At 57.0% G+C, this 26260-nt stretch overlaps 1 protein-coding gene across 2 annotated transcripts in view; it reads right to left on the bottom strand.

Annotated features, from left to right (window-relative positions):
* SCN4A (sodium voltage-gated channel alpha subunit 4) overlaps nucleotides 1–26260 on the bottom strand; it is a 45015-nt gene that overhangs the window by 4958 nt on the left and 13797 nt on the right. Inside the window, exons 2-23 of one of the 2 annotated variants that reach the window (XM_058703242.1) lie at nucleotides 23648–24311; nucleotides 23439–23557; nucleotides 23211–23300; nucleotides 22803–22931; nucleotides 22238–22329; nucleotides 20352–20648; nucleotides 19426–19489; nucleotides 19043–19184; nucleotides 18053–18262; nucleotides 17280–17433; nucleotides 15143–15381; nucleotides 13231–13404; nucleotides 12142–12498; nucleotides 6844–7332; nucleotides 4828–4960; nucleotides 4035–4189; nucleotides 3325–3498; nucleotides 3073–3195; nucleotides 1492–1770; nucleotides 1168–1221; nucleotides 759–896; nucleotides 146–250 (exon numbers count right to left, since the gene is read on the bottom strand). In XM_058703242.1, the coding sequence (XP_058559225.1) occupies nucleotides 146–250; nucleotides 759–896; nucleotides 1168–1221; nucleotides 1492–1770; nucleotides 3073–3195; nucleotides 3325–3498; nucleotides 4035–4189; nucleotides 4828–4960; nucleotides 6844–7332; nucleotides 12142–12498; nucleotides 13231–13404; nucleotides 15143–15381; nucleotides 17280–17433; nucleotides 18053–18262; nucleotides 19043–19184; nucleotides 19426–19489; nucleotides 20352–20648; nucleotides 22238–22329; nucleotides 22803–22931; nucleotides 23211–23300; nucleotides 23439–23557; nucleotides 23648–23920 (3990 nt within the window). In that variant the 5' untranslated portion in view covers nucleotides 23921–24311. Of the gene's footprint in view, nucleotides 1–145; nucleotides 251–758; nucleotides 897–1167; nucleotides 1222–1491; nucleotides 1771–3072; nucleotides 3196–3324; nucleotides 3499–4034; nucleotides 4190–4827; nucleotides 4961–6843; nucleotides 7333–12141; nucleotides 12499–13230; nucleotides 13405–15142; nucleotides 15382–17279; nucleotides 17434–18052; nucleotides 18263–19042; nucleotides 19185–19425; nucleotides 19490–20351; nucleotides 20649–22237; nucleotides 22330–22802; nucleotides 22932–23210; nucleotides 23373–23438; nucleotides 23558–23647; nucleotides 24312–26260 lie in introns of those variants that run through there. The other variant, XM_058703241.1, reaches the window with a different exon arrangement.

The raw sequence follows: 26260 nt of genomic DNA, 5'->3' as shown, positions 1-26260 counted from the left end.
ATTCCTCCTGGCTGGTGACCCCAGCTTCCCTGCAGGTGGACCCGGCCTCACACCAGCAACACAGCCTGGTGGGCAGAGTGCAGCCTGCATTTTGCCCTCATTGGTTCATAGAGGCTTCCAGAGGAGGGGCTCAGAGGGCTGGTACCTGGGGCCGGGGAATTGGCTTCTGAGGCTTCTTGGAGCCAAGCTTCTTCATGGCATTATAGTATTTCTTCTGTTCCTCCGTCATGAAGATGTCTTTCCCTCCAAAGTATAATGAGATGGGGCCTGTAAGGTTGGAGGTCCCTCTTCTCTGCCTCCAGGACCTCCCTACCTCAGGCACCACCCTTAAAGCAACCCCCATGCCAGGAGGGGGACCTGGAGGGGCCAGAGATGGGGGCTGAGAGAAGAAGTGAAGGGGGACTGAGGGGTCTGGAGAAGGGAGGGAGGGAGGGGAGGGAGGTGACAGACAGAGGGGAGAGGATCAGCGCTGCCCCATAGCTTGTTTTGGGCCAGATGCTCTCCATCAGTATCGTGCTGGGTCCTCTGAATGGCCTAGCCAGGCAGGTAGCATCAACCTCATTTTTAAATAAGGTTCTTAGAGGTCAAATCACTACCTTCAAAGTCGCTGGGTAGGATGTGAACCCAGGCTTGCTGCCCCAATCACGCAGCCAGCCACAGCACAGCAGGTGCTGAGGTGGCATGAGTGAGTATATGAAGGGATGGGTGAGCAGAGGGAGGGAGGACAGAGCCCCGGGATGGCTGGGCTGGATACTCATCTTCTTCTTCTGCTGGTTGAAGTTGTCGATGATGACGCCAATAAAGAGGTTGAGGGTGAAGAAGGACCCGAAGATGATGAAGATGACAAAATAGAGGTACATGTAGATGTTCACCTCATACTGTGGCTGTTCCTCCTTCTGCAGAGTCCACAGGACAGGACGGGATGGAATGGGGAGGTCTGGGGGGACATGCTGGCTGCCCCTTGCTTCCCATCTCACTGTGGGCAGGAAGGGCCTGGGGCCCAGGGGTGGACCCTTCCACCGACCCCCCCCCCAGGCTGCTGAGTTTGGGGGCTCCTGAGGAGGCGGCACGGGGGTGGGGATGGGCAGAATGTGCCTTTGTGCGGGTCTGGTCTGAGTCCTCTTCCCCGGCTGGCTCACCAGCCGTATCTCAGGGAGCCCCACTCACCTCCCGGGAGTCCACAGCTGCATACATGATGTCCATCCAGCCCTTGAAGGTGGCCTGTGAGAGTGTGGTTGGGCGTGAGGGGAGGGGCTGCTTCCTGTTTCCACCATCCGTAAGTCTCCCTCCTCACCCCTGCCTGGTCCTCCCCAGAGCCCCAAGGGGCAGGCATCAAATAGAGACCAGAGTGATCTAGATAGTACATCAGGGTCCCATAGCACCAGAAGCAGGGTGGGCGGCCTCCTAACAAGGAGCAGTGGGCTTAGGGACAATGACAGTCTAGGAGCACCTCCATGCCAGTTTTGTGCAAGGGCAGCAGGTTACACTCACCACCTGCAGGAGGGAGAGGTAGCCTAGACCCACATTGTCATAGTTGACCTTGACGTTGAGCCAGCGGACCTGGCCCGTGTGCATCAGGCTTTCACACTCAGACTTGTTGTTGACCTCAGAGATGTCAAACCTCTCAGAGGTGGTGGTATTGATGCAGTAGTAGAACTTGCCGGCAAACAGGTTGACGCCCATGATGCTGAAGATGAGCCAGAAGATGAGGCAGACAAGCAGCACGTTCATGATGGAGGGGATGGCTCCCAAGAGGGCATTCACCACCACCTGGGGGGCCGGGGGAAGGGGTCATTGCCAGGTCTTTACCCAATCCCCTTTAGGACAGGGCCCTCCACCTACACTAACAAGGGGACCAGACAGGGCTGGGCATTGTTATTCAGGGACAGCTTCCTGGAGGAGGGTTGATCTGGGCCAGGCCAGGGGGAGAAGTTTGCTGGGCTGTATGTTGGGGGTGGGGGTGGGTGATGGGGAACTGAAGAGTAGGGTTGGGGGTGCTGCTGGCCTAGTGGTTGAAGAGGGCTCTCTGCTTGGCTGGAGCCATCAGCCCAGAGTCAGGGCACTAGGCTTCTCTGGAAGCAGCCTGGCCACGGGTCACTAGGCAGGAGACAAACACTCCTTCCTCAGCCCCCATAGGAAACTCAGCCCCCGTGACCCGGCCCCCTGCTCATCTGCTCATAGCATCAGAGACACAGACACAGAAAAGAAGCCACTGGGGTCTTCAAAGCAGAAGGAACCTGAGACTGGAGCCCTGTGGCCAGGGCTGGCCACACAGGCCAACCTCACTATGTCAGGCCGGGCTAAATCTGAGAGCTGTCCTTTTTCAAGGAGAGGCTCTTTAGGACCTCCAGATAGAGTAGGTGGCACAAACCTGGTGATGCCTGGGGTAGCTCTATTCTTGGCTGCATGGCCATGGGGAGGCCATTTCCCCTTGGTGGGAAAGGATCCCTGGTTTTGGTGGGGTGGGGGTGGGGTTGGGGAGGTGTCCAGCATTGGCCAGCCCCTAGCATGAACAGGAGGGAGTCACTTGGGCTGAGTGCACTGCTGGCCTACAACCAGCTGCTTCACAGAAGTTTGTCCCTCTGAGTGGGTTTTATTCCCAACAGACCTCTCTTGGCTGGGGAAATCCCATTTGTCTTGGCCAAACCCTGTATTTACTGTCACTTCTATTCTCAAGGGCCTGAGGGAAGGACGGGCAGGCACAAGCACCTGCCGGCTCATCCAGGTCTCAGAGCCCTGGCAGGCCCCAGTCTGAGGCTCAGAGGGACACCTATACACCCCAGACCTGCTTTCCTTCTTCTTCTCTCAGGCCTCGGTGCCCTCATGGCCCCTCCTGGGAGATGATGCAGTCTCTGCTGCCTCCCAGTGATGGCAGAGATAAGCTACTGAGGGGCACTTGGGTGGTGTGGGATGTCTGGGGGCCCTCAAGTCTGGCCTTCAGCAGAGCCCAGAGCCCAAGGCCTCTCCTTCCCCAGTGGTGGCTGGAGAATAGACCTGCGCCCCCTTCACCTTGCCCTGCACTGGCTGCTCCCCCGATCCCTAGCTCTACTCAGAGTCCCCCTCAGTACCCACCCTCATGCCCTCAAATCGGGACAGCGCCCTCAGGGGACGCAGGGCTCGCAGCGTCCTCAGGGATTTGATGGGTCCCAGCTCCGAGTAGCCCAGCCAGTTGGCCACCAGGCTGATGATGGAGACCTGCAAAGGGAGGGTGGGGTGATGAGGAGGTGCAGGGCCTCCGAGTCAGGGCTCCCTAAGGTCCTTGGCCACAGGAATGCTTCTGGATCTGGCTGCGGGGCTGGGGGGTGGGGGGGGGGGCACACTCACATCCACAATGAGGAAGTCAAGCCAGCACCAGGCATTGGTGAAGTACACCTTGAAGCCGTAGGCCACCCACTTGAGCAGCATTTCCAGGATGAAAATGTAGGTGAAAACCTTGTCTGCATACTCCAAGATGGTGCGGATGGTCCGCCGCTGCTCGATGTAAATGTCCTCGAAGGCCTGGGGGCACCAGCACAGCCAGGGGTGGCCGGGGCGGGAGGCTGGGGCAACAGCCACGCCCCCCCCCCCCCAAACCTGCCCTATGCTGCTGCCTCCCAGCAGCACTGGGGGCCAGGCCAGGGGCAGGCTGCTGGCTTCTCGCAGACTCCCCGGGCCCACCGCGGGGGCAAGTGAGCTCTCCCACGGGGAGGAGCCTTTCAGCTCCCCTTCCCCAGGGGCAACACTCAGTCATCTGCTCGGAGGGACTTCACAGTGCCACATCTTCAACCCTGGCCCCCTCCCCCCACCTCAACCTTCCCAGGGCCTTCCCGCCTCTGTGCCGGTTGGCACCTGTTGCTGGGGGTGCACCGGAGCTGGACCCCATCTGTCGCTATAAGAAAATTCACACATTCTACCTCATATCCTGCAACCACAGGTAGGTCATTTTAGGATTCTCTGGGGGCCCAGACTGCCCAGGTCTCGTCCCTCCCACGGTGTGGAAAGGAGGGAGCCCTGGGAGGTCCTCTGCCCGTGCCCGTCCCCAGGGCCGTGCCTACCAAGGCCCCGCTGCTGAGCAGGATCATGAAGACAATGAAGGTCTCGAACCAGTTATGCTCGACGATCTTGAAGCAGGCCCTGCGGAGGGTCCACCACATCTTCCCGCGGCCCTGGGAGATGTCCACGTAGAGGAAAGGGCAGCGTTGCACACAGGCTGGGGGAGGGAAGGGGGCAAGGGCGCCATGTCACAGGACTGGGGGCGGCCTCTGGAAGCACAATCAGCATGTTCCCACCACCTTCCCAGGTGCAGCCGTCCTCTTCTTCTCCGTCTCTCCCAAGCAGCCTTCAGGCTGCCCAGCCCAGCCCCAGTGTTTCTGCAGGGCTATCTCCTGAAGGGCTGGGCAGGCCTCTCCCCGGATGAGGCCAAGGAGGAGACTGGTCTTAAAGCAGCCATTCCCAGGCACTTGCTTTGGGCCGGGTCACACTCAGAGCCCTGCGGGGATTCTGCAAGGCAGTCCTCAGGGGCTGCGTGTACTGGAGGTTCAGGGGATCAGGGGCTGGGAGGCATCCCAGGCTCTGACACCCCTCCCTGGGGTTGTATTCCCTCTGGGGTGTGTCAGAACAGGCGGCATCAGGTGTGGGGGGCGGGGGGAAAGGCTCTGCATGGTTTCTGTGATGCACAGGATCCTGAGATGTCCTCAAGGGCACAATTGGCTGTGGCCGGGCCAGGGCTGTTGTCCACCACCACCCCCTGCCCCAGGCCCCTGGCATGGCCTGTCCCTTCCAGGGGCTGCCGGGCTGGGGGAGGCACCAGGTGAGGTGGGGGGTGCATGCACACAGGCTTGTCCTCACCCTCTGTGAAGCACTCCTCAGGCTGCTCCCCTTCGGGGTTCTCTTCAGCCTGCTCCTCGGGGTCTTCCTCGGGGGGCTTATAGTCGGCGGTGCTGCAGACGGAGGAGTTCCCATCGAGGGGCTGCGGTGGCTGCTGCAGGGGCCACAGGGTCACATGACCCCTGGGTCCTCCCACCAGGTGTGCGGAGGAGGTCAGGATGGGAGACCAGGAGGCAGAGGAGAAAGAGGGGGTGGAGCAGACCTACTCATTCATTCATCATTCTTTCATTCATTCATCCACTCAACCCTGGATTATAGAGCCAGCACTGCGGCCCTTGCGGAAGAACCACAGTGACCATGGCACTTAGATGTGGATCAGGGCAGGGCTGAGGCCTGGGAAGGGATGGTGAGGGCACAAGGAGGCAGGGGAGGGCCTCAGGTAAGGGAGGAGGCTGGAGACAAGCAGGCTGGGGGGTGGCTGAGCCAGGCTGGGGGTCCTAGGAGGCACAGGGTGGGATAGTAGAGGAATGAGAGGCCTGAAGGGACTTTTGAGGGAGCAAGAAAGGGGCCAGCATGGCACTGGGGCTGCCACAGCCTGCAGGTATGAAGGTCTAAGCCTTCCCATTCCCAGGGTCTGTTGGGCTGAGGAATCCAGAAAGAAAGGAAAACTCTCCTCAGCTAAAGCTCCAGCCTGGGGCCAAAGGAACCTGGGGGTGGGAGTGGGGGGTGGGGAGGCTGGTGCTCTGGCCTGGCCGGGGCTCTGCCACATCCTGCTGGCACTGTCCCAGGCCAGGCTCCTAGCCCTAGGCTCCCTCGTCAAGGGGACCCCTTCATGGCTGGAGGTGAGGCCTCTGAAGGCCCCTGCAGGCAGTTTGGGGGGCAGTTCTGGATCTAGAATGGTGACCAGAAAATTACAGAGGTCCTTGTGCCCAGTTGACAGAAAGAGAAACTGAGGCAGACATTAGTTCACGCACTGAGTCATTTGTCCTGCCTGTGTGTCCCAGCTGCCACAATCCCCCTTGGAGCCATGCTTGCCCCTCTCAGAGTCCCCAGAGCCTTGGCCCTCCAAGCTCTCCAGCACTCCCCCACCCCCGCTCCTCATACCGAGGTTGGTGCCACATTTCCCTGGGTATTTATAGCTTGGCAGGCATACGGCCCCCTGGTAAGACAGCATGCCACATATTTCGGGGGAATAAGGAGTCAAGAGCTTTTAGGGCAAAGTTCTTTCAGGCTCCAGTACCCAGCCAGGCCCAAGGCCGATAGGGTGGGGGTGGGCAGGGGGCTCTGCCCTAGCTGATCTGCTAGCCCTTCCCCTGCCAGGCGAGGGGAAGCCTGGGGGCTCAGAACCAGCTCCCCGGGGAGGTCCAGGCAAGGCCCTAGCCTCAGCCTGAGCTGCTGGGGCATGACTACCAGTCCCTCTGTCACCCCTGCAGGGGAGGGGCAGGAGGAAGGGGCATCTCCTGGGTGGGTGGGTCAAGGCTCCTGCTGAGGCTGTGCCCAGCCCTCTGCTCTCCTTTATACCCAACCTGATTGGCCCCCAACCCCCTCCACCCCTCAGACCGCAGACCCAGCACTTTGGCCCACACTGGGAGATTGGGACTAGCCCCAGTGGGGACTGAACAGAAACACATGATAATGGCAAGGACTTCAAGCCCAGAGGGGGATCGAGAGAGGCCTCTGGGGTCCCAATCCTGGAGCTAAGGTGTCACAGGTAAGAACATCCTGTCCAAGAGCACCACCTGCTGGTGAGATGGGGCCCAGGTGGCATTGCAGAGCGAAGGGACACTAGGGAAGGCCCATCAGAATCACCGTATTGGCAGCAGTAACAGCAGTCACCAGGCACAGAGAGCGTACCATGTGCTTTATACACAGCATGTCACCAAATGCTCACCGAGGTAGGTGCCATTACCCTCATTTTACAGATGGAGAAAGTGAGGCTCAGAGAAGAGTTGGGACTTGTCCAAGGTCACACAAAGCTTGAAGCCATATCTCTCTCACCCCTGACCCCGTCAAGCCCAGGCCCCGTGACGGGCTTACCTTGCCATCCTCAGGCTCTGAGAAAGTGTCAGTGTCCTCCTCCGTGGGCATCTCCAGGTCGGACTCCTCGGAGGCAATGGGCACGTGAATGGTCAGGTAGGGGTTGTTGATGAAGTTGAGGTGATCCAGCTCAATGCTGGGGGGAGAGCCGTCCACCAGGCCCACATGGCTCAGGATGTGATTGTGCTTCTTCAGGTCCTTGTCATCCTCCTCGGGCGGCGGCTCCTTCTTCTCATCCTCTGAGGCACTCTCCCCAGCCTCCTCTGCCGCCCCGGCCTCCTCGGGCCCCCCGAGGCTGAGCATGATTTCCTTGGGGCTCAGGATCTTGCCGCGCAGCAGCCCCAGGAGAAAGGCTTTGGCAAAGCCGATGCCCCACTTGATGCGCCCAATGGCGATCTGCAGGTTGTTCATCTCGCCGTCCTCGTCTGAGGCTGCCAGGCTGTCGGCGCTGAAGGAGCTCAGCAGCAGCGCCAAGAAGAGGTTCAGGACCTGGGGGGCGGAGGTTGGAGGAAGCTCAGCTCAACCCCTGGGCCCGTGAGGGTGCCGCCTTCGGCCAGCCTGAGGGGCCTCAGGCCTCCAGATCAGAATGGCCACATGCTGGGCGTTTAAAAGAATATTACCTAATGGGATTCTCACAGCTGCTTGGGGAAGTGAGGAGTGTTACTATCGCCCCGCTTTGTAGATAAGGGAACTGAGGCCTAGGCGCACGATAGGATTCCGTAAGACCATGGCAGAGGCAGGATTTGGGGAGGCCCACTGGGTGACAGGGACTCTTTCCATGATCCTGTCTTCTAACTCCACTGCTGGGGAATGCAGAACAAAGAACAGAGCTCATGTCTCTGAGTTTCCAGGACTTATTGAGACCCTGAATCTGTTGAGCCTTCTTTTTTCTGTCTGGTTTATTTATTTATTTATTTTTAATGTTTATTTACTTTTGAGAGACAGAGAGTCAGAGAGACAGAGTGGGGGTGGGGGAGGGGCAGAGAATCCGAAGCAGGTTCCAGGCTCCCAGCTGTCAGCACAGAGCCCAGCACAGGGCTTGAACCTGTGAACCGCGAGATCATGACCTGAGCCGAAGTCAGACGCTTAACTGCCTGAGCCACCCAGGCGCTCCTTTTTCCTGTCTGTTAATAGAGGCTGTGCTCCCTGGTGTTCATATCCCTGTACGCTATTGCTCTGGGAAGGGCATTTGACCTACTGTTATTCACCCCCTTCTCTTTCTTTGGGATTCCCTGCTCCATCTAATTTCCTTCCCATATTCCTATTGAAGGCCTTAAGAGGTGACTGGTCTACCCCTCTGGTCTCTAGCTTTATTTTTCAGGGACAGGCATGTGCTGAGTCTCTCCCACTGCGGTGTCGTGGCTCTCCAACCTAGTAGAGACAGACATTCGATCAGTGCCATGAATACAATGCAGTGGGTTTTCATGGCAGTAGAGATGGGGCTGCACAGGCTTTGAAACCATTCTGCTTGGGGTAAAACCCCAGTTTACTAGCTATGTGTCCTGAAGCAAATCATATCACTGCTCTGTACCTCGGTTTCCTCATCTGTATGATGGGGATGATTCTAGTGCCCACTTCCCGGCATTGTTGTCAGGATTAAAAGATCAATAGAGCACACAGTAGGCACTCAAAACTTGTTGGCTGTTATGCGTGCAATGACAGAAGGTACAAGGTACACAGAAGACTACGGTTAACTCTGAGGCCAGCTCAGCATATTATTAATAATGAGACTGAGTCCCAGAGTGGTGGAGTGACTTGCCCTACGACACACAACACAACCAGGACTAGACCCAGGCTTCCAGTCATTGCACATCTTTAGAGGACATCATTCGTTTAGGCTACAGTGTGAATGGTAACCTCAGAAGTTGCACAGTATGGTGGCCCTACCATCCACCACTCTATCCCCCCGCCCCCAGGGAATGAGGAGGAAGGTGAAGTTCAGCTGGGGTGGCAGGGCTGGGTCGTACCGGGGGCTTTGGGTCAGGGCTTGGTGTGTGAGTGGACATGAAAGAGTAGGGGAGCCTGTACATGTCCATCTGCCACCCTTGACCAACTTCGCCATGTGTCTCTCACTGCCTGGCTTTCACCGGGTCCTCCAAGGTCTTTTTATCATTGCCTTAAAAATCATGTTAGGATAAGATCTTTAAAGTGCGTGTGTGTGTGTGTGTGTGTGTGTGTGTGTGTGTGTGTGTATACATGTATAACTCTCTTGGGGAGAACATGCGAGGGGGATTCCTCCCCATCTCTATACTCCTTAGAGACTTTTCTGCTTTTGCCCCCAACCGAAATTTATTGGTCTTTCTTTCCCTTTGTCGGGGGGAAGCATCCAGTTGCCAGAAACACATCTGAGATGGGAATTAGCTGCTCTCTGGGTCAGCAGGGTTTGCACACGGCTCCTTCCTGGGACAGAAATAGCTGCCTCGGGCAAGGCGTGGGGAGGAGGGCTGGAGGGAAGGGGGATGGACACCATGTTCCTCCCAGGGGCTCTGAGGGGTGGGTTACCTATGACCTCGGTCATTTCCTCTTCTTCACAGTAACCCAGAGGAAGTGCTCAAGTGCCATGATGCAGGGGACATGGGTCCCCACACTCTCTGGAAGGATGCCGCAGTGTCCTCTGGCAGACATCACCTCCCATGAGACTGGGGGGGGGGGGCAGTGGGCGGGGACAGTGCCGCCTCCCTGGGCCACTCCACTCCCTCTGAGCAGAGTGAGAGAGCCACAGAGCTGGGCTGGAAAAGGGTATCAGTGGCGTGTGTGCATGTGTGTGTGTGCACGTGTGTGCGTGTGTATGTGGTGGGGGTGAGAGTGACATGCACACAAAGGCAGTGCAGTGGTTCCAGACTCTGGAGCCACACTGCTTGGGTTCAAATCCTGTGCAGGTTCCTAGCTTACCTCCCTGAGCCTTTGCTTCCCCATCTACAAGACAGAGATAAAACAGCATGTCCCCATCGGGCGGTGGCGAGCATTTAGAGAGAAATACGCAGAAAGTGCTCAGAATGCTAGACAAATGTAAATAGAGGTCAGTCGTCACCGTTGTTATTGCTGGTATTGACACCGTCATTCTTACTACTGCTGCTATTACTGATGTTGTTGGCGTGACATAGGCCCAGGTTCCAGTCTGGGCTCAGTTTCACACTAGCTGTGTGGTTCCAGACTGTGCCTCCTCGGAGCACAGCACCAACGTTACCTGCCTCCCAGGGTTGTGGAGAGGATTAGGGATAATGCATGTAAAGCCCTTTGTGCAGGGACCGGCACATGGTAGGAGCCTAATACTTGGGGGTGTGATGCCAACGGCGGGTACCTAAACCACCACTCCCTCTTCCCCCACAGGCCTGTAACGTTTGGACTCCCCTGGCCTTGTAGACCATGCGCTTTGGTGAGCACTCAGACCATCCTGTGAAATAGGTCATCACCATCATCGTCCCCATTTTCCAGATGAGAAAAACTGAGGCCAGAGAGAGTAAATAATTTGCTCAAGGTCTCCTAGTCAGTAAGTGGCAAAGCAGGGGCTTGGAATGTTTTTGAGTTTACACACTTTCAGACAGAAACCCACAGCAGACCCTTTTGGTCACCCTAGCCTCTTAAACTTACCTTCACAAACTTCTCAGACCCAGCTACCCCCTCCCCAATCCTGCCTCGAAGTTCTGATGGGGCATCTTCTGTCTCTCTGCAAGCCCTCGACAGCCAGCCTGGGTTCTCCTGCCTAGCTCTCCCTGGGGGCTCAGGACCTCGTCCCATGGTCTCTTCCCCAGTGGAGGTGACACCCCTCCCCATCGGTCTACCCCTGCCCCCAGACAGAGCTCAGCGATATCTGAGAAGCGCTGACCCAGCAGCCCAAGGATTCCTCAAGACTTTGCGGAACGTGGGGACGTGTGGCTTCCTACCCCGGTTGCCCAGGGCAGTGTCGGCCGCTGCAGGGGGCAGCCAGGCACTGCAGGGGGCAGCCAGGCACAGCAGTCCTGGCAGGAACACCACCCACCCCGACCAGGGGAGGAGTCGTGGGTATCAGGACGAGGAGACACGCCTTCCCAGGCCTTACCACAGAAATGCTGGTCACAGCCCCCACTCTTGTGCCTCGTGGCCTCCTGCAGCTCCACCCCTGCGCCAGCCCCACAGGCCAAGCCCTGAGCCACAGAAAGCGGCAGGATGGAGGCAGTTTATGCCATCTCTGGATTCTCCCTGCTCCCGGGTGATTCCAGGAACGGAGAGGGGTGAGCCGGTGGGAGAAGGACAGGAGGCCCAGAAGTTCTGGTGCCAACCCTACGTGGCACCTTCCTGCACATTGTCACAGTCAAGCCTCTCAGCCTCCCCGTGAGGTGCCCGCCATTTTTTTCCATGTGAAGTCAGAGAAACCAGCTGACCAGAGAGCAGTAACTTATTCAAGGTCACACAGATGACAACGGAGCTGGGACTGGAGCGTGGGTCTGACTCCAGTTATCATGTTACTTTGTCCCAAACACTAAGTTTCAACAGTACTATTCACAGTGTGGTCTCTGCACCGGCAGCAGCCACATTCGTTAGAAATGCAGATTCCCAGGCCCTGGCTCAGAGCTGCTGAATCACTCTGTGGGAGTGGGGCCAGGCATCTGGGTTTTAAGAAACTCCCAGGTGATCCTCAAGCAGGTCAAAATTAGAGAGCCACTGGGTTGGGGCGCCTGGGTGGCTTGTCGGTTAAGCGTCCGACTTCGGCTCAGGTCATGATCTCACGGTCCGTGAGTTCGAGCCCTGCGTCGGGCTCTGTGCTGACAGCTCAGAGCCTGGAGCCTGTTTTGGATTCTGTGTCTCCCTCTCTCTCTGACCCTCCCCCGTTCATGCTCTGTCTCTCTCTGTCTCAAAAATAAATAAAAACGTTAAATAAATAAATAAATAAATAAGTAAATAAATAAATAAATAAATAAATAAATAATATTTAGAGAGCCACTGGGTTAAACCATATAAAATTGCCTTCTTGGGTGGGAGAGGTAGGACACAGGCAAGTATTAGGGATTTCATACAGCGTGACCACATGGGGAAAAAAAGTCCCTGAAGGACAGCCCGATTAAAGGAAATAAAGCGTGGGGGGTGTTAAGAGTCTGACTCTTGATTTTGGCTCAGGTCATGACCTCACAGTTCATGAGTTCGAGCCCCATGTCGGGCTCTGTGCTGCCAGCGCAGAGCCTGCTTGGGATTCTCTTTCCCTCTCTCTCTGCCTTTCCCCTGCTTGCTCTCTCAAAAATAAATTAAAACAAAATAAAGGAAAAGGATATGCGTGGGTTTCCCGGGTGGGGGTGGGGGAGCCACCCAGTGGGCGTAACTCACCACTAGGTTGCCGATGACCATGACCATGAGGAAGACGGTGAGGCACATGGCCTGGCCGGCCACCTCCATGCAGTCCCACATGGTCTCGATCCACTCCCCGCACAGGATGCGGAAGACGATGAGGAAGGAGTGGAAGAAGTCGTGCATGTGCCAGCGGGGCAGGCTACAGTCCGCGGCGATTTTGCACACACACTCCTTGTAGCTCTTGCCGAACAGCTGCATGCCCACGACGGCAAAGATGAACACGATGATGGCCAGCACCAGCGTCAGGTTGCCCAGCGCGCCCACTGAGTTGCCGATGATCTTGATGAGCATGTTCAGCGTTGGCCAAGACTTGGCCAGCTTAAAGACACGCAGCTGCCGGGCAGGGGGAGGGCAGGGGACAATGAGGCCCAGGGACCCCCGGCCCAACCGGAGGGAGCTGCATCTTTAGGAGAAAGAACTCTCCCATGAGTGATCTGAGGCCTCAGTCTGCCTCTCTATTAAATGGGAATGCTCCTATCCGATCACCTCATCCTCTTTATGTGTTCAAAAGAAAGAGTCCCTCATCTCTTAAAGATACAGACTGAAGTATTTACAAGTGACATTGTGTCAGGAGTTGCTTTCACCTACTTCCCCTCCCCCCCCAGAAGTGGGGGATGGATGGAACATGAATGACAGAAGGTTAATGGCCATTGGAGTAGGTGACAGGTACACAGAGGTTCATTATACTCTATATGTTTGTGCACGAACGAAAGGCCCCATAATGAAGTTAAAAAAATACAGAAGCAATCCTATAGGGTGGTGGACAGGATACTAAATTGGACTCCCAATTCTACTACTGATGCTTCCTGAGTCCCAGGCTTCAGGTCTGCAATATGGTCCCTGCTCCACTGTCACCCAAGGTCACTAGGGGTCAGCTCCTGGGGCTGTCATTTCGGCCCCCGGCAGCCATCTGTGATAAGGGGGGTGCTCTCTTTCTCCCCATTTCTAGGAAGAGAGGGTCCTAGTGTTCTGAGAAGCACAAGTGGCTTCTTGGGGATCTCTCCTCTGGCCCTCCTGGCACCCCCACCCCACCCCTCCTCAGCCTGGCCCCGGGGCCTCACGCACCAGCCGAAAGGAGCGGAGCACGGACAGTCCCTGCACGTTGGCCAGGCCCAGCTCCACCAGGCTGAGGGTGACGATGATACTGTCGAAGATGTTCCAGCCCTGCTGGAAGTACTCGTAGGGGTCCAGGGCGATGAGCTTCAGTACCATCTCTGCTGTGAAGATGCCTGTGAAAACCTGTGGGGTGGGGTGCCATCCGGGTCACAGAGCCTCAGGGAGCCCGGGGCCTTTGGAGTCTCCCCGTGACTTCCACCTCCTGGCAGAGCCCGCGGGGCCTGAGGGGGGCGGTCCAGAGCCCTGAGTGGGGGGGGGGGCAGGCAGCGGAACCCACCGCCCACATGTGTGTGGATGTGAGTGAAGAGTGCAATGGCCGGGCCACAGAGCAGAGACAGACCCGAACCCATGCACTTCTGGCCTTGTGACCATGGGCCAGTCACTTAACTTCTCGGGGCCGACCTCCACCACAGTACTTAGAACTCATAGAGCACTCTGTGGTTCACATCATGACCTCACTGGTGTGCCGCTCCCTACGCAGCTGGGAGTGACTGTCACTTGTCCCAGAGATGAGAACGTTGAGGGCTCAGAGAGAGAAACAGCAAGTGCTCGCTCCTGCCACCCATCCGGGAACGAGTCAGATCTCAAAGTCAGGTGTTGGGGTGCTTAGTTCAGTCTTCCTGTCTCTACACCCTACCCTCTCTACCCTGACTGGCAGGGGTCCCAGAACTCAGCAAATCTCAGTGGACTCAGAAGTCTACGGTAGGGGCCAAAAGGGGGTGAGGTCAGGGATCCATGGGAAGACCAGAGCTGCTCCCCACAAACATGGCACAGGGGTGCACGGGCTGCCTAGCCTCTGAAAGCTCCCTGGGCATGGCCCCCTCCTGCCGGGCACCAGCTGCCCTGGTCCACAGCCTGCCTGTGCACATGCTGAGCCCCTCCCAGTAGCTGTCCCTGGCCGTGGCAGGTGCCCAGACGGCAGCAGAGTGTGGGCAGGGGGTAAGCAGGCAGCGGGCGAGGCCCATCACGCACACCCCAGCAGCTGCACGCCCAGAGCACGCCCTTGCCCCTCCAGCCCAGCCTGGCATGGCTGCCACAGGCATCTCCATGGGATAGAAGTGCCCGCCTCGCACAGGCTGGGAAGTCTAGGGTCTGATGCCCATGCCACCCACACAGTCCTCCTACTGCTGCTGGCCCCCAAATTTTATTCTCCCCGGGCTCCCCGCACCCTCGGGGTGGGGAGAACATCTTGCCCATCTGCCATCTGGAAAAATGTCTAAGGGAATTGGGAAGGGCGGGGCAGGGCTGGAGGATGAGGCGGCTTTTTCCCTTTGTCAGGCTCCACGGAGGCTGGAAACGAGGTGATAATGCTCCTAATGGGCAGGGATAAGCGGGGCGGATCAGTGTGTGTCAACAATAGCGGGGCAGGAAAGGCTGGAGGGGAGCTGGCCTGACCGTGCTGGAGAAATGGTAGTGGGCAGGGGTTGGGGTTGGGGTACTATGCCCCAGGGCCTCTTGGGCCTGGGTGCCCATGGCTATACGCCCCCACTTTCAGGTCTCTTGGTCCCTCTTAGGCCCACAACAACCTCTGAAAGTGGAGACCTGTCAACCATCCCCCCACCTCTGCCTCCAGGGCATGACCTAGACCCCAGATCCCCTGACTCTGGGTCTTAAAATGTCCAGCACTTCATCCCTACTCTCTCTGCCCGCAAATACCCTAAAACCCAAACTCCACGTCCCATGGATCACCCCATATATCTCCCTGTACATCAGCTCATGCCCCCCCTATGCTGGGAAAATGACCCTTGTATGCCCCCCAATAGTGCCACATATTTCCAAGCAGCCCAGCTGGCCCCATAGGGCCCTGTGGCCCCTCTCCTGTCCTGCGTGGGAGAGATACTTCTCCCTCTCTCCTCCCTACCAGGTTGCCCACGGTGAGCACGTTGTCAAACTCCTCTGTCATGGGGTAATGCTCCATGGCCATGAAGAGGGTGTTGAGCACGATGCAGATGGTGATGCCCAGGTCCACAAAGGGGTCCATGACAATCAGGTGGATGATGTTCTTGAACTTCACCCATGGGGCGCAGCAGTTCCATATGAGCACTTTGTGGGCACACTTGTACCACCACGGTGGGCACTTCTGGTGGGCCTCTTCCAGCTCTGGGAACAGGGTAGAAACACACCTGATGAGGATCCCACCCATGTCCTCCTTCCCGGGCCTGTATCTTAGGTCCCACCTTCTAGGCCTGCCCCTTGAACTCCACCTCTCCAACCCATAGCCTTCAGCCAGGCCCACACCAAGCCCCTCTCTCACCCAGTCACCCTCAAGACCTGCCCCTGCAGGCCCCGCCCACGGGGTCCAACCCCCAAAGCCCTGCCCATTTGCTCTGACCCTGAAAACCACCCCTTTAGCCAGGCTTGTCTGAAGCCCCTTCTCTTAAGGCCCCACCTGCAGCTGCTCCTTCTCGGGGCACCCACCGCACAAAGCCTGCCCCTCAATGACTCTCACTCCCTGACGGAGGTCTGGAGCTGTGATCTCTGGCTGGGCGCGAGGGTCCCTCGGGAGAGGTGGGAGGCCACTGTAGAGGGCTGGGTCCCATTCCACCTGCTGCTGGCCAGGGCCACTCAGGAGCAGACCGAGGTTCCCCCTGAGGGCTCTCCCTCCCATTCCCAGTAAAGCTGACACCACCAGAGTGTCTCCAGCCAGTCTGTCCTTTCCCACCACAGTGGCTTTCTGGAATCACTGTCTATTCTTGCCACCTTAGCACTAGAACGCTGTTAGGCCCATGGATAAAGCTGCCCTTCCTCCTGGCCTTCAAGGCCTCCGTTGCCTGTGGGTGTCCTCAGCCTAGGCATGCTGTCGCTTCGTTACCACCAGAAGTTTATAAGCCAATAAACTTGTAGATGAGGAAAGGGGACTGGAGGGGGGGCAGTCCCATGGGGACCTGGGTTTGACAGTATGACTGGGACACCCCAGGGAATTAGCAGGGAATTGGACCTCTCAAAGGCTGCAGATTCTACTCTGATGGTAATATCCCTACCCCCAAGCTGGGTGCTTAGGGCAGGTGCCTCAAACAATGTCTGACACCCAAAACTTCTCACAAGGGTCCCAGCAAGGGCAGTGTTGAGTGATCTCCTCAGCCAGTGATGCTGAGCATCTCCTGGGGCATTCTCTGACAGAGCACAGATTCCTGGATGCCTGTCACACAAAATCAGGTGAGATGGTGCCCTCCAGAGGTCTGCAAAGTTCTCGGCCCTCCAAGTCCTTCCTGGCACAAGGAAGGGGAGGGGGACATGGGAAGGGGACCAGATCTCTTCTTTGTCAGATTTCCTTTATTCTTCCTTCTCTTGCTTCCTCCTTCCCTTCCCTTCACTCCCTCCCCTTTTCCCTCCCTCCCTCCTTTCCTTTCATCTATCCATACACTTATGTCTCTTCGCATTCATTAACCTTTAGCCCATCCATATATCTATTCATCCATCCATCCATCCATCCATCCATCTATCCAACCTTCCCACCCACCTATCCATCCACCCATCTACCTATCCATCCAACCTTCCATCCATCATCCATCCATCCATCTATCCATGTTGTGTCTATCCACCCTGCCCTTGTTACCGTATCCCATTCTTTCCCTGAGACTTATAAGGGCAGTACAGGGATTTAGTATGGAGAATCTGTGACTCTACCCGGGCAGAGTTTGATCTTTGACCTTTAACTTTCACCCAGAAGACACCGAGGAGCAGGGTTTCCAGTTAGCAGAACACTGGGCCTTGCTGGTTAGTATTATTATCCTGTCCTTCCCCATTGCCTTGGCAGCCCCCCAGGCTCTCCTGGAAAGCCCCAGTTCCCACAGCAGCCTGGCATTGCAGTCAGGACTGGGCCAAGCTAAGCCAGCACTATATTTACCACAGCCATTTCTTCCACACCTGTATAAAGTACTGTCCTCCCAATGCTGGGCCCAGCCAGGTCCCCAAGTGCACCCCCCTACCAGGAGCCCGAGTGGCCTGATGGGCAGGACAGGCAGAACAGGATGTCTACAGGGGTGTTGAGCACTCACCTTCCATAGCATCAGAAATACCGCTGTCTGCGCTGCAGCTCTGCCTTGGAGGCCCCTTCTCCCCCGGTGATGTGTCTAGGCTGCCATTGCAGTCTTTACCGTGGGCTGGGTCCCCATGTGCCTCCCCGCCTTCCAGAGCCTGGGCGGCCTTGGCCTGTGGGTCAGCAAGGGTGGTGCGCATGGAGTCCATCTCTGAGCGCAGTGGATGGACTGACTCTCAGAGTTTCTTTCCAAGTGCTTTAGGATGGGGGCCCCTCTTCTTTTCCTGCACTGAGCCCGGTGCAGTTTGGGGGGCAATCTCTGCGGCAGTGGGGCTGACAGGGTAGGGGCCAAAGTGACTGAAGACCTTCATCCCCAAAGACCCTCCATTCTCTGAAGCTTTGATTGACCCTACACTTGATGAGATGGTAAGAAATGGGCAGCCGCTCCCTGGGCCCTCATTAGGACCCACCTCTCCCTCAGCACAGACCCATTTCCTGCCCCAAAAGAATCCCAAAACCATAGATATTTGAGCTGGAAGGCTACTTCAGGTTTAACTGCTCCAGATCCCTGTTGTTTATGGGGAAACAGAGGCACAAAGCTGCAAACTACTCTTTCTACTGCCTAGACCTCCCATCCCACCAAAGCCCCCAGCTAGGCCTGGGGCCTGGCGCTCGCCCTGCCTTGCAACCTCTACCCCATGACTCTCCCTCACCCTCCGCCTGCCCGGGAGAACCCAGGCTGAGGGGCAGGGAGCTCCCTGGATCCTCGGCCTCCTCTCCCTGAGTTCAGACCTTCTCCAGCTCCTCCTGCTGCTTTTTGAATTTCTCCAGCATCTGCTGAAACTCTTCTTCTTTCTCCTGATCCTCAGCCAGGGTGGCCTCGTTCTGCTCTGCATATGCCATGGCCACCACTGCCAGGATCAGATTGATGAGGTAGAAGGAGCCCAGGAAAATGATGACCACGAAGAAGATCATGTAGGTCTTCCCAGCTGCTCGGAGGGTCTAAGAGGTGGGGGGAGGAAGAGAGGGGGTGTCACATGGTACCCTGCTGGATTTCACCCACCACCCCTCTCCACATACCCATTGCCCAGATAGGTAAACAGGTCCCTCACAGAGCCTGGCGATTTGAGGACCTTGAGGCAGGGTATGGTCATCTTTGGCAGGCTAAGCCACATTCTGGGGAGCTTCAAAATATATACTTGGGATCCAGACTTCCCTGGTCTCCTGGCTTAGAGATCCCTGAGGACCTGAGATAGACATCTTGAGATCAGAGAGCCAGGATGTAAAAAATGGTGAACATGAGCTTTGGGGTCAGTTGAATCCTACAGTTCTACAGTTCCTGGCAGCTAGTAAGAGCTCAACAAATAGTAGTTGTCATTATTACTATCGTTAATATCGTCAGTGTTAGAAACATTATCAGTGGCCAGAAGGCATTGTTGCTCTAGACTCAACCTGCCTTCCATGCAAACAGTAGAAGCTAAATAACTGTGTAAGAGCAGAGTTGAATTTCTAAGCGGCTCGACTGCTTCCTGTGAGGCCTGGGGGTCTGTGCCAGGCCCAGATCTCAGTACTTAAGGCAAAACTGGTAAAGGGAGAAAAGGCTGTGGCTCAGATGTGGGTGGGTCCCCAGTGTCAGAGGGCTCCAAGAACCTGTGTGTAGGGGCACGGAGGGGAGTCTCAGGGAGGAGGTGGCCTTGCTCTGGGTCCCGCCAAGCCCTGAGAAGACTGCAGGGATGGGAGAGGTGGCCGTAGGGCTGAGAGGCAGGGTGGGGGCAGTTGTACCAGCTGGAAGAGGTTCTCCCAATAATCCTGTGTCATGAGGCGGAAGAGAGCCAGGAAGGCCCAGCTGAAGGTGTCATAGCTGGTGTAGCCATAGTTGGGGTTCCGCCCAGCCTTGATACACTCGTAACCCTCGGGGCAGTGCCTGGGGATAAAATGGGGTGCTGGCTTTAGGGAGGGAAGAGAATACCAGCTGAGGGACAGATGGGGGAGCCCAAGGGAAAAAAAATCCTATAGTTCTGTCTGTATCCCCCAAACAGGGAAGTGTTTCAGTCATGTCCATGGGTCTTCCTCAAATTCCCATCACCCCCACGTTCCTGTCCCTAATCAGCTCCCATCTTCCAACACCCCTGGGACAGTTTTTCCCACTCCCCAGTATCACTCACCCAGCATCACTGCTGTTCCCACAAAGCAGGGCGTCATTGGCACCCTCCAGGAAATAGAAGTTCCCTTTGGGAGTCAGAGGCCACAAAGGAAACATGTCACCCACGTGGACACACTGTGGACACATGCACCCATTGCACTCCTGTGGACACATCTGTGTGGACCACATACACCAAGTGGATGCTCTCTGGGTGCCCCTCCCCCTCCTTTAAGGTCTCTGGGTAGATGCACTATAGGGATCTCGGCCGCAAGCAGTCAGCTCAGTGCCCTGCTGTGGTTGTGGCTGGGCAGTCGGGATACAGCAGAGGCACAGAGAGGCGGCAGGACCATACATGCAATGCGCATGCCTGGGGCCACCACGCACCTGAGCAGGGCCCCTGACTGAGGGGTGAGCAGGCCGGGGGGGCGGGGGAGCTAGAATCCAGGGGCCAGATTGAAGAAGGGGTGCCTTTCTCTAATTTGCTAGAAGGCATTGTGTAGACTAAGTGTGGCTGGCGAGACTGTGTGGCTTGCGCGTGTGTGCCCGTGAAGTATGGCATGTGAATAGGCGAGCGTGCGGGTGCCTGGTGGTGACCCTGCCAGGGTGCCAGCACATAGTGTTATGGAGGAAAACAAGGAACGTGTAGGTTAGGGAATACGGACTATGGGCCGCTGCTTTTCAAAGCAGAAGCTTTAGGATTTTCAGAGCAATTGGTCATTTATTGTCACGCTCACCCTTTGAGAAAGGTATTGTTGCCTCAGTTTCATAGGGGAGGGTACTGAGGGTTAGGGAGACCGAGGGACGTGTCAGCGGATACCCAAGCTGGTAAGTGATGGATTTAAGCTCAGGTCTCCCCTGCTGCTTATCTCACAAGGGGCTGCCCTAGGGGCTGGGGCAGATCCCACCGGCCTTCCCCCCCCCCCCCCCCCCCCCCCCCGCATTCCTTACCTTCATCATTGATGTAGGCGTCCCAGTCAAAGGTAGAGTTGCTGGCCCAGCTCTCGTGGCCGGTCCACGTCTCATTACCATACCACGTCTCATTACCATACCACGTATCGTTTCCGTACCACGTGGTGTTGGTGTCGTTGAAGGGTGGGGGCCAGCGCACGCACTTCTGCCGCAGGTTTCCCATAAAGAGCTGCAGCCCGACCAGGGCGAAGACACTCAGGCAGAAGACGGTGAGGATCATCACATCCGACAGCTTTTTCACCGACTGGATCAGGGCCCCCACGATCGTCTTCAGCCCTGACCATAGGGAGGAGGGTAAGTGAAGGGGGTGGGCGGGGTGATAACTCACTCCGCTATCCTCTGGAGCCTCTGCCTACTGCATCTCTCCTTCAGGGCGTGAGTTACTAGGGGCACCACTTCCTTGAAGCCTTCCCAGATTAACCCCACCCTCCTCCGATCACATCCTTGATGTGGAGCCTTCGAATGGCCACAGGGCCTCGGCCACCAGAAGAATGCACTTTACATAAGGACTTTCCAGGCTGTTGCCTGACTCGTAGAGTAACACACGGGCACACGGTGGAGTTGCATGAATGTCACTAGGGCAACACTCCCAAAGTGTGTTCTACACAACACTGATCTCCCAAGCTGTGCCCTTAAAAGAAGGGGTTCAATCATGTTTGGGAAGGGCTCAGCTCTAGATTCTGCTCTTGGAGAGTCACTGTAAATTATCCCATCAAAGGCTCTGACAAGTCCTACAGAAACAAGCGAAAACTTTAAGACCATGTTTCCTTAACTTACTTGACAACAGAACCCCCTTTCTTTTTTCATTTTTTAAATGTTTGTTTATTTTTGAGAGTGTGAACAAGAGTGAGTGGGGGAGGGCCAGAGAGAGAGGGAGACAGAGGATCTGAAGCAGGCTCTGTGCTGAGAGCCGAGAGAGCGATGTGGGGCTCGAACTCACGACCTGGGAGATCATGACCTGAGCCGAAGTCGGACCCTCAACCACTGAGCCACTCAGGTGCCCCAGAACCCCTTTTCTTATTAACATATAAGGAACAGCAGGATTCACTCTGAGAAGCTCTAGACTGAGTTGGAGATACTAATATCTATATATAATATAGATATTATTATATATCTATATATAATAATATCTATATATAATAATAATAACATCTCCAAACCTGCCTCTTTGGGCAAAGGCATAAAACATCTTACAGAATTCCAGGGACAGATTCCCATCATTTATAGAAGAGCCATAACTTCTTTGGGCCTAATCAGAGTGTCTCTCGCTTCCATATTAGTTCATTTCCTTATCTTAGCCTGTTGGGAAAACAGGTGCTCAACCGCCCTCTTATCAAAACACTCTGAGCTCTGAGGATGCTGGAAGCTGGCGTCGAGGAAAGGCACGGTGGCTTCCCTCGGTGGCCAGCGAGCAGTATGGCCTTTGGTAGGCACTTCCCCTCCCAGGGTCTCTCAGGGTCTCACCTTCCTCAGCCACAGTTTGAGGGGGTTGGACTAGGGGAGAACATGCCCATGTAACCCTCCTAACAACCCAATGAGTGGTGCCATTATTATCCATATTTTACAGGGGAGGAAACTGAGGCATAGACAGGTGAAACCACTTGCGTAAAGCCCAAGTTAGCTAGTGGGACTTGAGCTCAGGCAGTCTGGCTCAGAGTCTGTGCTGGGCTTCCTCTCCAGTGCCCATCTTCCAGCCTCTGGCCCCTTCTCTTCCCTGGCAGTGGGGGCCTCCCTGTGTATCCAGGTTTTGGTGTGAGAGTGTTATGACCCTAGGTCAGCCTCCTGGAGCTGTGTGTCACGTTCCAGGCCTGGGCATGGGGCGAGGCCTGCTGGCCCAGGCAGGGGGTCCCCCAGCTCCCCAGTACCTGGGATGACTGTGATGGTTTTCAGGGCCCGCAGCACCCGGAAGGTTCTCAGGGCTGAGATATTGCCCAAGTCCACAAACTCTGTCAGGTACCTGGGCAGGGGGGATGAGGTGAAGGCTGTGTCAGAGTCAGAAGTGGGTGTTAGGGCAGAAATCGCAGCTTCTCCAGGCCCAGAATGAGGATTCCCATGGAATCCTTGTGGTTGGGTTACCGCAGGGGTTGGGGGAAAGGCCAGGTCAGACACCCCAAGGTTCCTGTTGGGGCCCGAGAGCTGGGAAAGACAGTGCAGGAACTTTGCTGGGCATAGCCCAGCTGTCCCAGTGTTGGAGGGCCTGTGGGACTGGGGTCCAGGGCTGCCATGTGTGTTTGCACATGCGCTGGGAGAGCCTCCAAGCCAGACTCCAGAAATGGCAGCTCCTGGAATTGGACAGCTCACTGCACACTTGCCTGTGATCCCCACGGTTCACCCCTCCCAAAGGGTCAGCCCACTCAGCTGCCCTCTTTGAAGCCTGGCCCCCTCCCCTCCCCCTCCTCAGCCTTGGGACGCCCTCTGGGCCCCGCTCACGCCATCATGATGACACTGAAGTCCAGCCAGTTCCAGGGGTCCCGGAGGAATGTGAAGTCGTCAATGCAGAAGCCTCGGGCCAGCATCTTGATGAGGGACTCAAAAGTATAGATCCCTGTGAATGTGTACCTGGTGGGGAGAGGGCAGGCAGGGGCAGGTGTGGCAACGACAGACCTCCCAGGAAGGAGGTCACAAAAATGAAATATGCCACCCAGGGGGTTGAGGATATTGGTGAGAGGGACAATGTGCACCACCCCAAGGGCTTACGGTGTTGATGGAGTGACAGTTACAGAGTGTGTGTCTTCCTGGAAGACAAGAGCAGTATCCTCAAAGTACAGCCCCCCAGGGTGAGCTGTGTCCCAAGCCTGGGGTTGGGGGGGCGGGTACTCCAAGAAGGGGAAGACTTACTCCACATGCTTGGACCAGGAAGGCGGGTCGCTCATGGTCATGAATACACAGTTCGTCAGGATGGTGATCATGATGAACATGCTGAACAGCGTCAGGGGGAGGGTCAAGGAAAGTGAGGGAGCAGGTGGGGAGGGGAGGTGGACGGAGGGCCTCCTCACCCACAGCACCTGGCTTTGCCCGTCCCCAACCCCTTCATGCCCCTGCTCTCGCTCCATTTGGGCAGGATATGAGTGAATGAGCACCTTGATGGCACCACGTCTGATGATGCTGAAAGGGCTCAGCATGTAGAGAGCTGGTGTAGCGGAGAAGCGAAAGATGGCCTTGCCCTTGTTAAGCACGATGAAGGTCTGAGGCAGAGAGAGAGCCGTGAGCTGTACGGACAGGCAGACAGACGGATGATGGACACATGGGTAGAGGGAACCCTCCTAGGCCCAGACCTTCTTGTCGCTGTAGTAGGGGTCCAGGTCCTCCAGGGGGATGCCGATGACCTCCGGTGGGGGGTCCCCATAAATAAGGGGCAGGCTCTTGCCAGCCTCCAGGTCGCTGCGTGGCTTCCTTTCAGGCTCCTCAATCTCCATCTGCTTGTTCCGCTGCTGCCGGGCCTCCTCCTCCACTGCCCGGCGTTCTATGGCTGCCAGGGACTCCCGGGTGAAGGGGCGCAGGCTCTCAGGGCCCAGGGGCACCAGAGTGGGCAGAGATGAGCTGGCCATCCTCGCATCCTGGGCTCAGCGGCCAGGAGGGTGGCAGGTAGCCGGGAAAGCTGCTGTGCGCAGCCCCCCGGGGAACTGGGCGGCTACCCCGCCCTGGGCCTGCTGTCCGCTACTCACCTCCTGCCTGCCCCGGAGGCCAGGCCGGAGAGGTCGGCGTGCAAGCCTTGTCGGGACTGGGAGATGCACCTGCAAGGCCTGGGTGCTGCTGCCGCACAGGTGCTGGACGTAAGCGCATCACCCCCAGCCCTGCACCACGCTCTCCCCAGCAGGGGGTTGGCTGCCCTCGGGACTGACAGCAGACCAACCTCTTCGGTCTTGAGGACTTGGGGCCAATGCCCCAGTGCCCTCAACCACTTCCTGGGTCCACGCTCCGGAACTGGGTGGCTTCGGCCTATGGGGACAGAGAGAACCACAGCTGGCCATGCTTAAGAGTGGCCTCTATTGTGTAGGGAGGTGGAAAGGAGTCAGATGTGAATGTGCAGGTGGGCCCAGAGGATGCACCAAGATGAAGGGCCTGTTTGGGAGGAGCCTAAAGCAGGAAGGGCACATGAATTTCATCTTGAGGGCTGACCTGGATCAGCTGCTATTGGCTGCCTGGAGATGCGGGCAGATACCATCGAGGTTGCGGCCAGACTTGGTGCAAAAAGACTGCCGTGATTGATTAGTGATGTCTGCCAGGGCACGAGAAAGGAGAATGTAGGGAATCTGCCTGTATTTGCCATTCCTGGCCTGGAGGGAAGGGGAAAGAAAGATGTAGGGTGTGGACTACCTTGTCCTGAGGTTTGGGGAAGCATGATGTCGGGCTGGGAGAGGGAAGCAGGAAGGGATCCCGGCTCCACAGAGGGTTCCAGCAGCCCCCTCCAATGGAACCTGTGGGATCTAACCCACGGGCAAGCAGGGGAGCTGGAACAGGAAGATGCAAGGTGTGTGCGGGGGGCCACATCAGGAGAGCCTGCAGATACTAACATGGAAGAGGAGGGTACAAAGGAAAGGTTATGGGGACAAAGTCAAGGACAGTTTCAATGGTGGGGGCAGGGCTAGAGCTCCCAGAGACGGTTTTTGGCTGGTGGTCCCCGTACGGACCGGGTGGATGAAGGGGCACCCATCCGGAGCCTTAGAGGCCTGTGGAAACTGTGTGGACTGTCCTCTGGCCTCTCCTGGCAGCCTCACTCCTGCCCAGCCTTCCCTGTGGAAGGGAGGTGGTAGGTCACTTATCAGAAAGGCCCTGGGGAATGACCCACATCCGAAGGCAGGCCCAGGGAGACCTCTGCGGTCCGGTCACACAAACCATGCAAGGTCTGCACAGATAGACACCCCAGAGCAATGTCTCCACCCAGAGGGCTTGGACAGACCCCGCCAGAGACATCCAGAGCTAGACTGGAGGGCAGCTCTTTTTCAGAGGGTGCAGATGCCTCTGCAGTGCCCCTGCTCTGGCCGGCACGGCACTTCCTCAGGCTTGGTCAACAGGTGGGGAGGGCGGCCCAGGGAGAGGCCAGAGCCATTGGGCAGAGCCAGCCACGCCCCCGGGCCTGGCTGCCCAGCTGCTCCCTACCATCACCCAGGGAGTCGTGTTTCCACGGGGATGACTCTGCTCATCCCTGCTGACCCCGTCCTCAGCTGCTCATCGGCCCCATCGTGTGCATGGGAGCGCGTGTGTGAGCACACACATGTGCACACACACACACACACACACACACACCCCCCACAGTCATACCCTACCATTTGCTACACACCTTCCCGCCTTCAGCCCGTCGCTGCCCTACAGACACGCCCACACAGAAGACACTGACCTGCCGGATGGCCCTGGAGAGAGACCCCCATGGCTGCTGGGCTCCCTCCCAGTTCACAGGCCACGCCTGGCAACAATCCTCTGGCCTGATGCTGTCCACTCTGCCCTTCACAGGGGCCCAAGCGGGACGACAGAGAACCAGAGACAGTCTGGCTCCGCCCCGGCATTCGTGGAAACTACACTCACTGGAGTCCCTGGAGGCCCCCAGAGGCCAGACCCAGCAGTGTCTCCTCAGCTGGCCCTCCTGGTCCCCCTCAGGCACCTCACACTGCCACTGCCTTTCTTCCTGAGAGGAGGGCCTGTCCTATCCCTCTGGCCACTGTCTCCACCTCAGCTTTGTGAACTCCTCCTTCCCACTCCTGGAAAACACTGCTTCTCCAGGGCCTGGTCTGTAGCCCCGTTTTCCTTTTGACAGCACGGACCCCTCCTCGTTGTGTCCATCCCTGCCCCGGGGGGTAGCCACCACCCACCTCCTTTCCATGGTCACTATGGCTTTGCCGCATCTGTTCCCACTTCCCCAATGGCCCCAGACCGGTCAGGTCAGAGCTTTG

The sequence above is a fragment of the Neofelis nebulosa genome, chromosome 16 (genome assembly GCF_028018385.1).
Source record: "Neofelis nebulosa isolate mNeoNeb1 chromosome 16, mNeoNeb1.pri, whole genome shotgun sequence".
Lineage (NCBI taxonomy): Eukaryota > Metazoa > Chordata > Mammalia > Carnivora > Felidae > Neofelis > Neofelis nebulosa.
The sequence above is the reverse complement of the archived record's forward strand: the minus strand, read 5'-3'. Positions and strand labels throughout refer to the sequence as shown.